The following is a 14,768-nucleotide window of genomic DNA, read 5'->3' as shown; positions in this document are numbered from 1 at the left end:
CAAATAAAATTGATATGCTTTTTTTCGCACAAATAAAGCTTTCTTCTGGTGGTATTCGATCACCTTTGCAGATTTTATTTTCTGCAATATAAACAGGGCCATCTTTACTATTTATTGGACCCTGGGCAAATGTTTTCTTGGCCCCCAACCTCCCCCCATGCAATTTCGTTCTCCACCTGCCCTGAGGAATACAAAAAATAGCAATTTACTGAATCAGATCTGTCAGCGATTTTGATTGGTTACCAGAGGTTACAGTGTATCATTACCGCTCACTGACTAGCTGCTAGAAGTTACAGCACAAATTATGGCTCACTGATTATTTGCTAGAGGTTACAGCACATGACTTCTGCTTGTTTGGTTGCTAGAGATTACTGTACATCACAACTGCTCACTGATTGGTTGCTAGAGGTTACTGGACATCCTTACCACTCACTAATTGGTTGCAAGAGGTTATGGCACATTATTACTGCTCATTGTTTGCTAGAGGTTACTGCATATCCTTACCTCTCAATGATTGGTTGCAAGAGGTTAGTGTGCATCATTACTGCTCACTGATCGGTTGCTAAAGGTTACAGCACATCATCTCCTCACAGCCTGCACACCATGGACTGGGGAGGTGAGGAGACCCATCAATAGACAGAAAACTCTTAGGAATCCTAGGACTTCTGGGATCAGTGGCAATGCTGGGGGGGTTGATGGGATCAGTGGCAGTGGTGGGGGGATGGGATTAGTTAGGAGGCAGTGCACTGTGGCTAATTTTGAGTCATGTAGACCAAAGCTGGTAATCTTTGGCAAGTATATAGTAGTGGGTCCTACACTGACCACCAATGTAATGGGGAATTTATAATGACCACCGACGCGGGGGGGGAGAGTTAAACTGACCACCAACGTGAGGGGAAATGTGCACTGACTACCATCTAAAGGGGGATTTTACGCCACCCACCAATATAAAGAGGGATTTCTACACTGACACCAATGTAATAGGACCATTTACACCAACCACCAATGTAAGGGGGAATATATAATGACCTCCATGTAAGGGGGCATTTACACTGACAACCTTTGTTGAGGAGATTTGTACTGACCACCAATGTAAGGTGACAGTTCTACACCGACCACCAATGTTGGGGGGGATTTACACTGCCCACCAATGTAAAGAGGGATTTACACTGATCACCAATGTAAAGAGGGATTTACACTGATCACCAATGTAAAGAGGGATTTACACTGACCACCATTGTAAAGAGGGATTTACACTGACCACCATTGTAAGGGCAGTTCTGCACTTACCACCATTGTAAAGGGAAAATGTACACTGATCACCAATGTAGTGAAGAATTTACACTGAAAACCAATGTAATGGGGGATTTTACATCAACAACCAATAAAGTGGGGATTTCTACACGGGGCACCAATGTAAGGGGGTTTTACACTCACCACCAATTTAAAAGGGGACCTTCACACTTGTCACTAGTTTGCATTAAAGCATTGTACACCAAGCCCCAATGTAATGAGAAAATTTACACTGACCACCAATGGAACAGGCTGATGTTAGGCTTAATGACCACAGTTTTAGGCAGGACTTTCAAGCATGCCCCTTTACCTCACCAGTGGGCAGCATTCAGCATAAGTGATGGTGAATATAACCCCCGGGGGGGGGGGGGGGGTATGATATACATATTAATGCTGTCTCTATTTACATACCAATGCGCCACTCCGCAGCTATTTAAATATTATAGCCGCCGCTATTTACATATCAATGACGGTAATTTACATGTAATCACAGGGTCTGCAGGTGAGTCATCTGTACACGGCAATAGGGCAGAGCTGAGTAGCATTAGTAACAGGATTTCACACTGAGATATCAGGACACAGCACGGGACTAAAACTTCAATGGACAAGGGAATTTAAACTAGGATAGTTAGCAAGTATGAGGCAGCTGCCTTGGACCCCACAAGGCCCTGCCTTAAATCCCAAATGTTGGGTTGTCCCCAGAAAAGCAATAGAGGGGGAATCTTCCAATGGGGACACTAGTTCTGGTGACCTGGGGGTACCCAAGGAATTCCCTTTAATTTGCAGGGATTTTCTCTCACTTCCTGTTTGGTTATGGGACAGCAAGTAAAGGGAAATCTCCACAATGGAACACAGAAAAAAATCTGGCAGGGGTTATAACCCTGCCTTACTCTATCCAAAATGAAAAAAAAAAAAGTTTTGCCTATAGTTCTACTTTAACTTTACTGAGAAAGTAATGAGGCCAGGTATTGCTTCACTTTAACCACTTGCCGACCAGCCACCGTCATTATACGGCGGCAGGTCGTTGCGATCCCGCAAGTCGCTGTAGGTGTACGGCGGCACCTTTAAGGGTGATAGTGGACACGAAAGCCAGAACGGGGATTTGTGTGTTTAAATACACAAATCCCTGTTCTGACAGGAGAGGAGAGACAGATCTTCTGTTCCTAGTAATCAGGAACAGCGATATGTCTCCTCGTCCAGTCAGTCCCATCCCCCCACAGTTAGTAACACCTCCCAGGGAACACATTTAAACCCTTGATCCCCGCCTAGTGTTAACCCCTTCCCCGCCAGTGACATTTAAACAGTAATCAGTGCATTTTTATAGCACTGATTGTTGTATAAATGTCACTGGTCCCAAAAAAGTGTCAAAAGTGTCCGATCTGTCTGCCACAATGTCGCAGTCCCGCTAAAAATTGCTGATCACCGCCATTACTTGTAAAAAAAAAGTGCCATAACAATGCCATAAATCTATCCCCTATTTTGTAGACGCTATAACTTTTGCGCAAACCAATCAATATACACTTATTGCAATTTTTTTTTACCAAAAATATGTAGAAGAATACATATCGGCCTAAACTGATGAAGAAATTTGTTTTTTATACATTTTTCCTTGGGATATTTATTATAGCAAAAAGTTAAAAATATAGTTTTTTTTTCAAAATTGTCGGTCTTTTTTTGTTTATAGCACAAAAAATAAAAACCGTAGAGGTGATTAAATACCACCAAAAGAAAGCTCTATTTGTGGGAAAAAAAAGGACGTCAATTTTGTTTGGGTACAACTTCGCTCGACCAAGCAATTGTCAGTTAAAGCGACGCAGTGCTGAATCGCAAAAAATGGCCTGATCATTGAGGGGGCAAATCCTTCCGGTCCTTAAGTGGTTAAGGTCATGGAAACCTTTGTAGGTACAGATTACAAACAGCCACAGTATGGTAATTCTTAAAGTATTAAAATGAGAACAGTCCAGACACTGGCTATAATAGGATGCAAGAAGAAATACAAAAATAAAAACCTAGTTTGATAGGAGGCAACACTTTCTCTTGCATAGTTTGGTCACTGAGGGTTTTTTAAGGCTTGCATAATTCACACACACCGATCAGCCATAACATTATGACCAACCACCATAAGAGGCATGGACTCCACTAGACCTCAGAAGGTATGCTGTGAGTATCTGGCACCAAGCCATCAACGGCAGATCCTTTAAGTCCTGCAAGTTGCAAGGTGGGGCGTCCATGGACTTGTTTTTCCAGCACATCTCACAGATGCCCAAATAGAGAATTTGGAGGCCAAGAAAACATCTTGAACTTGTTGTGTTCGTCAATCCAATATTGACTTCTTTTACACCCGGCCACCTTCTTCCATTGCTCTGTGGCCCAGATCTGGCCATTGTTCCATTGTAGGCGCTGTTGGCTGTGGACACGGGTCAGCATGGGCACCTTGACCGGTCTGCTGCTACACAGCCCCATACACAAGTGCAATGTCCATTTTTTTCTGCTTTCAACACATCAAATTCAGGGACAACATGTTCCCTTGCTGCCTAATATATCCCACTGACTTTCAGATGTCATTGTAATAAGATAATCAATTTTATTCACTTTACCTGTCAGTGGTCATAAAGTTATGTCTGATCGGTGTATGAATAGTTGCTGTATGTAGTTTTTATGCACAATACTTGTAATGCCCTGTACACACGGTCGGACTTTCCGATGGAAAATGTGCGATCAGAGTTTGTTGTCGGAAATTGCGACCGTGTGTAGGCTCCATCAGACTTTTTCCATTGGAATTTCCGACACCCAAAGTTTGAGAGCTGGCTATAAAATTTTCCGACAACAAAATCCGATCGCGTCAATTCCGATCGTGTGTAGACAATTCCGACACACAAAGTTCCACGCATGCTCAGAATCAAGCAGAAGAGCAGAACTGGCTATTGATCTTAATTTTTCTCGGCTCGTTGTACGTGTTTTACGTCACCGCGTTCTTGACGTTCAGAATTTCCGACCAACTTTGTGTGACCGTGTGTATGCAAGACAAGTTTGAGCCAACATCCATCAGAAAAAATCCGATGGATTTTGTTGTCGGAATGTCCGAACAATGTCCGATCGTGTGTACAGGGCATTAGTCTGCCATGGTGCATGTTTTGAAATTTTCTAAAAAAGGTCAAGAACAATGACATCATGTTACTTCTGCAAAGAGATATGGCTGTTTAACTTACTATTGTTATCATTTTTTACAGATCCTAATATAAATTCCCGTATAGGGAATGGAATTTCCAAAGAAATAAAAGCAATCATCATTATTGTAGTTCTTGTTCTTGTGGCTATCCTTCTAGCCCTTGCTTGGTTTTTCATAAAAAAAGAAAAAAGTAAGTGTAACAACTGTTAATATTAATATGTTATGTAGAGTATATATACCTCGATGCAGCAGCGGGGCTATTACCCAGAAATAGTAGGGCTGAAAAACAAAAAAGAAGAGTCAGCATTAGTAAAAACAGACATTTCTATATGACACCATGTGGCAGCCGGTGGTTTTTTTTTTGGGAGGGGGACAAACAACCCCTCGTTGGTCAGTGGCATCTCAGTCAGCACCCCCCACCCCCCCGCGCACTTACCCCAGCAGGCAGGTTGCGGGCTCCGGGGAGGCAGCGGCGGGCAGCAGTGGGTTGCAGGCTCTGGCGGCAGCAGGCTTCCATGGATGGCGGGCTCCTGTGTCTTCTGTGCAGCTCAGCCAATCGGGTGATGGGTATAAGACCCGCTTCCTGATGAGTCGGAAGGAGGATCAGTGTTGCAACAGCGAATATTAATTTGCTGTTGCAACACAACTGGGTGGGCTCCAGACGCAATGCTCTGCGCCCCGATCCCACCCTATTTTGAAGCCTATTACAGCCTCTGGCTCTAATCAGGTGCTTCAAAAAACACCCCCCCACCCACCCCTGCCATAGGAATTCATGCCGCCGGCATCCTGAAAGGGGCCAGGCACATGGATAGGGAAGGCGGCGGGGCATGGATGGGGGGGGGGGCGATGCCCGTGCGCCCACAATGGATGGGCCGCACTCAATTATAACTAAACAGGCCAGTACAAAAGTGATATTTCATGGTTTGGTGGATGCTCAGAAGTTAAAGTGTAAGGTCACCTAAATCCTAACTAACTCTAAATCTACCCACAGCCATATTCTAAACTTCTATCCCTGTAAAAGAAGAAATCGCTATACTTACCTTTTCGGAAGCCGATCCCGTCCGGTCTCCAGCAGCTGATGCTGTGTGCAGGAGAGAACCGACAACGGCTGGAAAATGTTTAGGAAGTGACGTCGCCCATCCAGCTACCATGGGACCTGCTCAGCGCAGGACCGGACTGGTGCAGCTGCAGAGCATTTCTTCTTTACAGGGCTAGATAGATTAGGTTTAGAATGTGGCTGTGAGTAGGTTTAGAGTAAAGCCTCGTACACACGATCAGATTGTTGGCCAACAGAACGTCAGACTTTTGTCCGATGGGCGTGTGCCAGGAAATTGTCTTGCATACTAACGGCACACAATTGTCGGCCAACAAACACAAATGTAGTGACGTACTATGTGGTAATTCAGCTCTTGAGTGCCACCCTTTTGGGCACCGTCTGCTAATGTCATGTTTGGTGAGCATTGATTCCGAACAAACGTGTTTTGTACTTTGGACTTTTGTGTGACGGACTTGTGTACACCTGATACCAAAATCTGACAACAGACCTCTGTTCGCCGAAAATTTACTGGCCTTCTATCCAACATTTGTTGGCCGAAAGTTGGACAACAATTGTCTGATGGAGCGTACTAATGGTCGGATTTTAGGGTGACATCACACAATTTCCTGCCGAAAATCTGATCGTTTGTACGAGGCTTTAGTTAGGCTTTGGGTGAACTTCTTTAAGCTCCCTCACAGACTCCTCTAACTCTCGACAACTCTATTGGTGGGATCAAAATTCATGCTGGATGAGATAAATTGTACTAAGCGTTGTCACATCCCATGTTACTGGAAACAAATATATTAGAAAGGCTTCAGGACTTTATTAGCACCCCATGGATCACAACAACAATATAATATAGAAAATAGAAACTTATTGAACAACTTCTTTAAAAATAGCAGGATATAGTAAAATATGCATATGACCAGGGGATCTCACTGTTGGGGTATTCGAGACATATTAAAAGCCAGGGTCTGACTGAGACCACTGGCTCACTAAAATATCAAAGGTGGACTTAAGCCTCATACACATGATCGGATATTCGGCAGGGATTGTGTGATGACAGTCTGTTTGCCTAAAATCCGACCATTAGTACGCTCCTTCAGACAATTGTTGTCCAACTTTCCACCAACAAATGTTGGATGGCAGGCTAGTAAATTTTTGGCAGACAACGGTCTGTTGTCAGATTTTCGTATCATGTGTACACAAGTCCGTCACACAAAAGTTCAAAGTACAAACACGCATGCTCGGAATCAATGCTCACCAAACACGACATTAGAAGGTGCCCAAAGGGTGGTGCTCAAGAGCTGAAATTTCTCGTAGTACGTCACTACGTTCGTGTTTGTTGGCTGACAATTGTGTGCCGTTAGTATGCAAGACAAGTTCCTGACACATGCCATTCGGACAAAAGTCTGACGTTCTGTTGGCCAACAATCGGATCTTATGAACCAGGCTTAACCCTCAAAGGACAGGTATACCTTTCTATCAACTATTGCTAAAAACCACCCACCCATCCCCACTAATGCCGCGTGCACATGATCGGACATTCCGACAAAAAAATCCTGGATTTATTTCTGACGGATGTTGGCTCAAACTTGTCTTGCATAAACACGGTGTGTGTTGTCGGAAATTCCGAACGTCAAGAACGCGGTGACGTACAACACGTATGATGAGCCGAGAAAAATAAAGTTCAATAGCCAGTGTGGCTCTTCTGCTTGATTCCGCGCATGCGTGGAATTTTGTGCGTCGGAATTGTGTACACACAATCGGAATTTCCGACAACGGATTTTGTTGTCGGAAAATTCGAGAACCAGCTCTCAAATTTTTGTTGTCGGAAATTCTGACAACAAATGTCTGATGGAGCCTACGCACGGTCGGAAATTTCCGACAACAAGCTCCCATCGAACATTTGTTGTCGGAAATTCCGACCGTGTGTACGCGGCATAAGGTGCTATTTCTGTGAGGATTCTATTGCTGCTTCCTCTATACTCTAAAATCCAGTCAAATATTTGTTGCCACAGACTAAAAGAGTTTAAACTACTCAACAGATCAGCAGTTAACATGTTTTTTTTAATTTTTTTCTTATTTCAGAGTCTGAGGATGTTAATAAGGTAAGGGAAATCAACCTGAAAGTTACAAAAAATATTAACCAATTGCAATAAAAACAATAGACACTCCATTCAAGGAGTATTAAGCTTCAGTGCGTGAGGCTCCGGCATTTACTGTAGGTGTGGGCAGAAGACACAGATGCAAGAAGTCTGCGTTCCAAGCATTTGTTCCTGGGAGCATACTGCCCTAAAGTGTAAGTACCGCTTGGTGTACCTCCAGCCTTAGGAGCTGTCAGCCTCTTATTAAATTTCACAGGCTGCTGGCAGCAGGGCTGGGCAGTGCATCTGTAACCACCACCTGCACCTAAACAACAGAGCATTATGTCCCTGTGTGCATGGGACTTCAGTGAACAAAAAACTGCATCTTTACAACAGTTCCAACAAAAATTGCTACAATCCAGCTCAAACAACAAAAAAATTCAACATTATTGCTACTTCATTCAGATGACTTGACTTGTTTTGAAATACTTTATACAGTGCCTTGCAAAAGTATTCACCCCCTTGGCTTTTTACCTATTTTGTTACATTACAGCCTTTAGTTCAATGTTTTTTTTTTTATCTGAATGATATGTGATGGATCAGAACACAATAGTCTAAGTTGGTGAAGTAAAATTTGAAAAAAGTATACATAAAACTATTTTTCAGAAATAAAAAACTGATAATTGTCATGTGCGTATGCCCCCCCCCCCCCTTTGTTATGAAGCCCATAAAAAGCTCTGGTGCAACCAATTACCTTCAGAAGTCACACCTGATGTCTGATGATGTCCACCTGTGTGCAGTCTAATGCCGCGTACACACGGTCGGACTTTCCGGCAGGAAAAGTCAGACGAATCTTTTCAGTGAACTTTTCGATCGTGTGTGGGCCTCATCGGACTCGTCTGTATGCTGTTCCGACGGACCAAAAATGACGCATGCTCTGAAGCAAGTACGAGACGGCAGCTATTGGCTACTCGCTATTGAACTTCCTTTTTCTAGTCCCGTTGTGCGTGTTGTACATCACCGCGTTTTAGACGGTCGGACTTTGGTGTGATCGTGTCTACGCAAGACAGTTTCAGCGAAACTCGGTCGGAACTCCGTCGGAACAACCTTCAGAGTACATTCCGATGGAAAAAACGGTCGTGTGTACAGGGCATAAGTGTCACATGATCTGTCATTACATATACACGCCTTTTTGAAAGGCCCCAGAGGCTACAACACCTAAGCAAGAGGCACCACTAACCAAACACTGCCATGAAGACCAAGGAACTCTCCAAACAAGTAAGGGACAATGTTGTTGAGAAGTACAAGTCAGGGTTAGGGTATAAAAAAAAATCCAAATTTTTGATGATCCCTAGGAGCACCATCAAATCTATCATAACCAAATGGAAAGAACATGGCACAACAGCAAACCTGCCAAGAGACAGCCACACACCAAAACTCACGGACCAGGCAAGGAGGGCATTAATCAGGAAGGCAGCATAGAGACCTAAGGTAACCCTGGAGGAGCTGCAGAGTTTCCCAGCAGAGACTGAAGTATCTGTACATAGGACAACAATAAGCCATACGCTCCATAGAGTTGGGCTTTATAGCAGAGTGGCCAAAAGAAAGCCATTACTTTTAGCAAAAAACAAAATGGCACGTTTTGAGTTTGCGAAACGGCATGTGAGAGACTCCCAAAATGTATGGAGGAAGGTGCTCTGATCTGATGAGACTAAAATTGAACTTTTTGGCCATCAAAGAAAACGCTATGTCTGGCGCAAACCCAACACATCACATCATCCAAAGAACACCATCCCCACAGTGAAACATGGTGGTGGCAGCATCATGCTGTGCGGATGTTTTTCTTTAGCAGTCGGGACTGGGAAACTGGTCGGAGTTGAGGGAAAGATGGATGGTGCTATCTACAGGGATATTCTTGAGCAAAACCTGTACCCCTCTGTGTGTGATTTGAGGCTAGGACGGAGGTTCACCTTCCAGCAGGACAATGACCCCAAACACACTGCTAAAGCAACACTTCAGTGGTTTAAGGGGAAACATGTAAATGTGTTGGAATGGCCTAGTCAAAGCCCAGACCTCAATGCAATAGAAAATCTGTGGTCAGACTTAAAGATTGCTGTTCACAAGCACAAACCATCCAACTTGAGGGAGCTGGAGCAGTTTTTCAAGGAGGAATGAGCAAAAATCCCAGTGGTAAGGTGTGGCAACTCATAGAGACTTATCCAAAGCGATTTGGAGGCTGTGATAGCCGCAAAAGGTGGCTCTACAAAGTGATGACTTTAGGGGGCTAAATAGTTATGCACATTGACTTTTTCTGTTATTTTGTCCTATTTGTTGTTTGTTTCACAATAAAAAAATAAATAAAACATCTTCAAAGGTGTGGTCATGTTCTGTAAATTAAATGATGCAAATCCTCAAACAATCCATTTTAATTCCAGGTTGTGAGGCAACAAAACACGAAAAATGCCAAGGGGGGTGAATACTTTTGCAAGGCACTGTAAGCATATGCATTTAACAGCTTCTTTTTCCAGTTTGAGTCTAACTGCCCCCACTTCCTCTGTGCAAGCATTCATTTAGAGAGATCTCTCTGAAATGAAGCAACCTATGATGTGTTATTTCCTTAGAATATCCACAGTGCTCTGGGAATTCTTTGGCATGGGAGAACCTGACAAGGTTGGGAATAGCCTGTGTTAAAAGTTTTTTTTTTTAAATGTTTTATACAATTCGATACAAAACTTCTGGGCACGCTCTGATGTGAAGGGGGCTTCTGATGGGGACTCTGATGTGAAGGGGGCTGCTGGTGGGGACTCTGATGTGAAGAGGGCTGCTAAAGGGGACTGCTGATTAGGACTCTCTGATGTAAGTGGGACGCTGTTGGGGACACTCAAAATTAAAGTGGGCAGTCATGATGAAGTCCAGGGCCAAATTTTTGTCCCAGTCCAGCCCTGGTGCCCATCAGTGCAGCATATCAGTGCCCGTCAGTGCAGCATATCAGTGCCCGTCAGTGCAGCATATCAGTGCCCGTCAGTGCAGCATATCAGCAATCTGGCAGTCATGTTCCCCCTGCTGCAGCATACTGCCAGCTTTGCTCCAGTGATGAGGAGGGAGGGGATGATGAGGTCACTGACTCAATGTGGGTGCCTGATAGGAGAGAGGAGGAGGCACATCACCAACGAAGCAGGATGTCCTTCAGGCGCCAGCCTAAGGGCAGCACACTGACTGCATCACACTGCAGAGCTCCGCATGTGCAGGGCGCTGCTGTCTCTGCACGTTATTCCAAAAGTTCTTTGGTGTGGGCCTTTTTTGAGACGAGTGCATCAGATTGCACCGCTGCTATTTGCAACATATGTCTGAAGCGTATCCCGCGTGGCCAAAACATCTACCGCTTGGGCACCACATGCTTGACCAGACATATGTTGACCTGCAATGCAGTTCGATGGCAAGCTTACCTAAAAGACCCACACCAAAGAACAAAGAGGACCTCTCCTTGCTCCTCATCAGCTGGGATCTCCAACCCCACTATACCTTCAGTCCTCTCTGAGACCTGCACTGAGAGGAATGAAGGTGTAGAATTAGGTATGTCACAGCCAAGTACTTGCGAGCAATCTGCTATCGGTACACCGATGTCAGATTGTACCAGGCAAATTTCCCTGCCCCAGCTGCTGCACCGCAGAAAGAAGTTCGCTCCCAGCCATCCACATGCCCAGCGGTTGAATGCTAGCTTGGCAAAATTGCTAGCACTTCAACTGCTACCTTTTCAGTTGGTAGACTCTGCCACCTTCCATGAGTTTGTGGAATGTGCGGTTCCTCAGTGGCAGGTTCCCAAATGCCACTTTTTCCCACGGAAGGTGATTCCGGCTCTCTACTGGCATGTGGAAGGCAATGTCTTGGCCTCACTTGACAGGGCGGTCAGCGGTAAGGTGCAGATTACCGCTGACTCATGGTCCAGCAGGCATGGACAGGGACGTTACCTAAGTTTCACAGCGCATTGGGTGACTCTGCTGGCAGCTGGGAAGGATGCAGGACAAGGTGCAGTAGTGTTGGAGGTTGTTCCGCCACCATGCCTCCAAAATGGCACTACTGGTGATTCTGACACACATCTCTCCTCCACCCCCTCCTCTTCTTCTTCCTCCATGGCCTCTTCCTGTGCTTTGTCCTTGGAACCAGTGGTGCTCTGTAGGCGTTCAAGAGGCTACGCAAGTACGCAGGCCAAAAGATGCCCTGCGGGGCTTGAGCTGGTGTGCTTGGGGGACAGGAGCCACACTGGGGCAGAGATTCTGTCAGCTCTGCAGGGGCAGGTTCAGAGGTGGTTGACGCCAAGCCAACTTAAGGCACAAATGGTGGTTTGCAACAATGGCACCAACCTCCTCTCCACCCTCCGACAGGGACAACTGACCCATGTGCTCTGTTGGCTCAGGTCCTTAACTTGGTGGTGCAGCGGTTCTTGGGCAGGTACCCGGGCTTACAGGATGTCCTGAGAAAGGTCAGGAAAGTCTGTGTGCATTTCCGCAGGTCATATAATGCCAGTGCTCGGCTGGCAGACCTCCAAAAGGAATTTAACCTGCCCAAGAACTGCCTAATCTGTGACATGCCCACCAGGTGGAACTCAACGTTGGCCATGCTGCATCGGCTGCACACACAGCAGAGGGCCATCAAGGAGTACCTGTGTGACTATGGCACCAGGACAGGGTCAGGGGAGCTTGTTTTTTTTCCCACACCAGTGGGCCATGATCAGGGATGCATGCACTGTCCTGTCACCATTTGAGGAGGCCACGAGGATGGTGAGCAGTGACAGTGCATGCATCAGTGACGCTGTCCCCCTTGTCCACCTGTTGGAGCACACGCTGCGTGGAATAATGGACAGGGCACTTGAGGCAGAACAGAGGCAGGAAGAGGAGGACTTCCTTAGCTCTCAAGGCCCCCTTTATCCAGACAGTGTTCCTGCGTTCCCGCCGATCACACAGGAAGAGGAAGAGGAGGAGGAGGAGGATTGTGTCAGCATGGAGGTGGAGCCTGGCACTCAGCATCAGCAGCAGTCTTTAAAGGATCGTTTACAGTCCCAAGAAACCCATGGACTTGTACGTGGCTGGGAGGAGGTGGCTGCGGATCATGTCGTCCTTAGTGACCCAGAGGACTCCGGACCGAATACCTCAGCAAACCTACACTGCATGGCCTCCCTCATCCTGCAAAGCCTGCGGAAGGATCCTCGTATTCATGGTATCAAGGAGAGGGATCAATACTGGCTGGCAACCCTCCTTGATCCACGTTACAAGGGTAAGGTTGCGGACATTGTCTTGCCGTCGCAGAGGGAGCAGAGGATGAAACACCTTTGGGAGGCCTTGCAGAAAGGTCTGTGCAACGCATTCCCAGAGACTGGGAGGTTACAAACTCCTGTTCCTGGACAATGTGTTGCTGAGGCTTTGGTCAGTCAAAGAAGGAGCGGTGGAGAAGGTGGCCGTCTGACCGATGCGTTCAGACAATTTTTTAGTCCGCAGCCCCAAGGTATGATCAGTTCCAGCAACCATCGCCAGCGTCTGTTTTACATGGTGTAGGAATACCTAGGGGCAAGATCTGACTTGTACACCTTTCCCACCGAAAATCCTCTGGGTTACTGGGTCTTGAGGATGGATCACTGGCCAGAGCTTGCACAGTATGCAATTGAGCTACTGGCCTGTCCTGCATCCAGCATTCTTTCGGAGCGCACATTCAGTGCTGCTGGAGGCTTTGTAACCGATCACAGGATGAGTCTGTCCACCAACTCGGTCGATCGACTGACCTTCATAAAAATTAATCAGTCTTGGATCACCACCAGCTACCAAGCACCTGATGCTGATGTAACCGAATATTTTTTTTGAAATGTCAGATTCAAGACTGCCTATGCTGATGCTGAGTGACTATCCTGTTATGCTGAGTGATTATCCTCTTCCTCCTCAATGATCATGCTGATAGCTTGTAAGAACATTTTTGGTTCTGGGTGGCTAAGGCCCAATTTTCAGCCCCTGTTTAACAGGGGCGTGTAATTACAATTTTTGATGCAATACTTTGCAGCAGGGCTCGTTCCTGTGCTCCAACTAGAGTATCTGTGAGGGGTTGCAGTGTTGTGGCACCAGCACCAGTGCCTAAGGCCCAATTTTTCAGCCTCTGTTTAACAGGGGCGTGTAATTACAATTTTTGATGCAATACTTTGCAGCAGGGCTCGTTCCTGCGCTCCAACTAGAGTATCTGTGAGGGGTTGCAGTGTTGTGGCACAAGCACCAGTGCCTAAGGCCCAATTTTTCTACCCCTGTTCAACAGGGACATGTAATTAGAATTCTTGATCTAATATTTCACAGCAGGGCCCGTTCCAGCGCCCACCAAGAGTAACTGTGAGGACTTACAGTGTTGTGGCACCAGCACCACCACCACCAAAGGCCCAATTTTTCTGCCCCTGTTCAACAGGTGCATGTATTTACAATTCTTGATCTAATATTTCACAGCAGGGCCCGTTTCTGCGCCCACCAAGAGTAACTGTGAGGACTTACAGTGTTGTGGCACCAGCACCGCCACCACCAAAGACCCAATTTTTCTGCCCCTGTTCAACAGGTGTATGTAATTACAATTCTTGATCTAATATTTCACAGCAGGGCCCTGTGAGGGCTTACAGTGTTGTGGCAACACCAACACCTAAGGCCACAATTTCTGCAGAGTATATAGGCCCCTAATTTAAAACCTCCAACTTACAAACAACTCCTACTTGCAAACGGAAGGCGACAACAGGAAGTGAGATGAAATCTACCCCTAGGAAGGAAAACTCTCTCCTGTAAGAGTTAATATGGGAAAAACGTTTCTCCTTTCCACTGATGCTTTATCACCAATCCTTGTTTCACTAAAAACCCCAAATTTTCTAAAAACATTTTTCATTGGGACAGAAAGTGAGGTGAAATCTTCTGAAGAGGAGCACAGACAGCAAAACAAATGTCACAGGGGTGATAACCCTTCCCTGTGTTTTCTAACGTTCGTGCAAATTTTCGGTTCGTTCGCAGGTTCTGGTGCGAACCGAACCTGGGGGTGTTCCGCTCATCCCTAGCCACCAGAAGTGCAGCAATGAGGACAACCCAAGTTCAGCTAGACCAGTAAAGAGCAGAGCTGGGTCACAAGCCAAGTTTGGTAACATCTGTAAGGCACCAAACTGTGAACGGGATCAAGG

The 14,768-nt window shown here is 45.9% G+C and overlaps 1 protein-coding gene across 1 annotated transcript in view; it reads left to right on the top strand.

The window, feature by feature from the left end:
- The window catches only part of LOC141116718 (uncharacterized), a 164,129-nt gene that overhangs the window by 101,930 nt on the left and 47,431 nt on the right, over nt 1–14,768 (top strand). Inside the window, exons 4-5 of the mRNA XM_073609110.1 lie at nt 4,524–4,652; nt 7,590–7,609. Of these exons, the coding sequence (XP_073465211.1) occupies nt 4,524–4,652; nt 7,590–7,609 (149 nt within the window). The remainder of the gene's footprint in view (nt 1–4,523; nt 4,653–7,589; nt 7,610–14,768) is intronic.

Source organism: Aquarana catesbeiana, linkage group LG13 (genome assembly GCF_042186555.1).
Source record: "Aquarana catesbeiana isolate 2022-GZ linkage group LG13, ASM4218655v1, whole genome shotgun sequence".
NCBI classification, from domain to species: Eukaryota; Metazoa; Chordata; class Amphibia; order Anura; family Ranidae; genus Aquarana; species Aquarana catesbeiana.
This window is presented reverse-complemented; position numbering and strand designations above follow the sequence as displayed.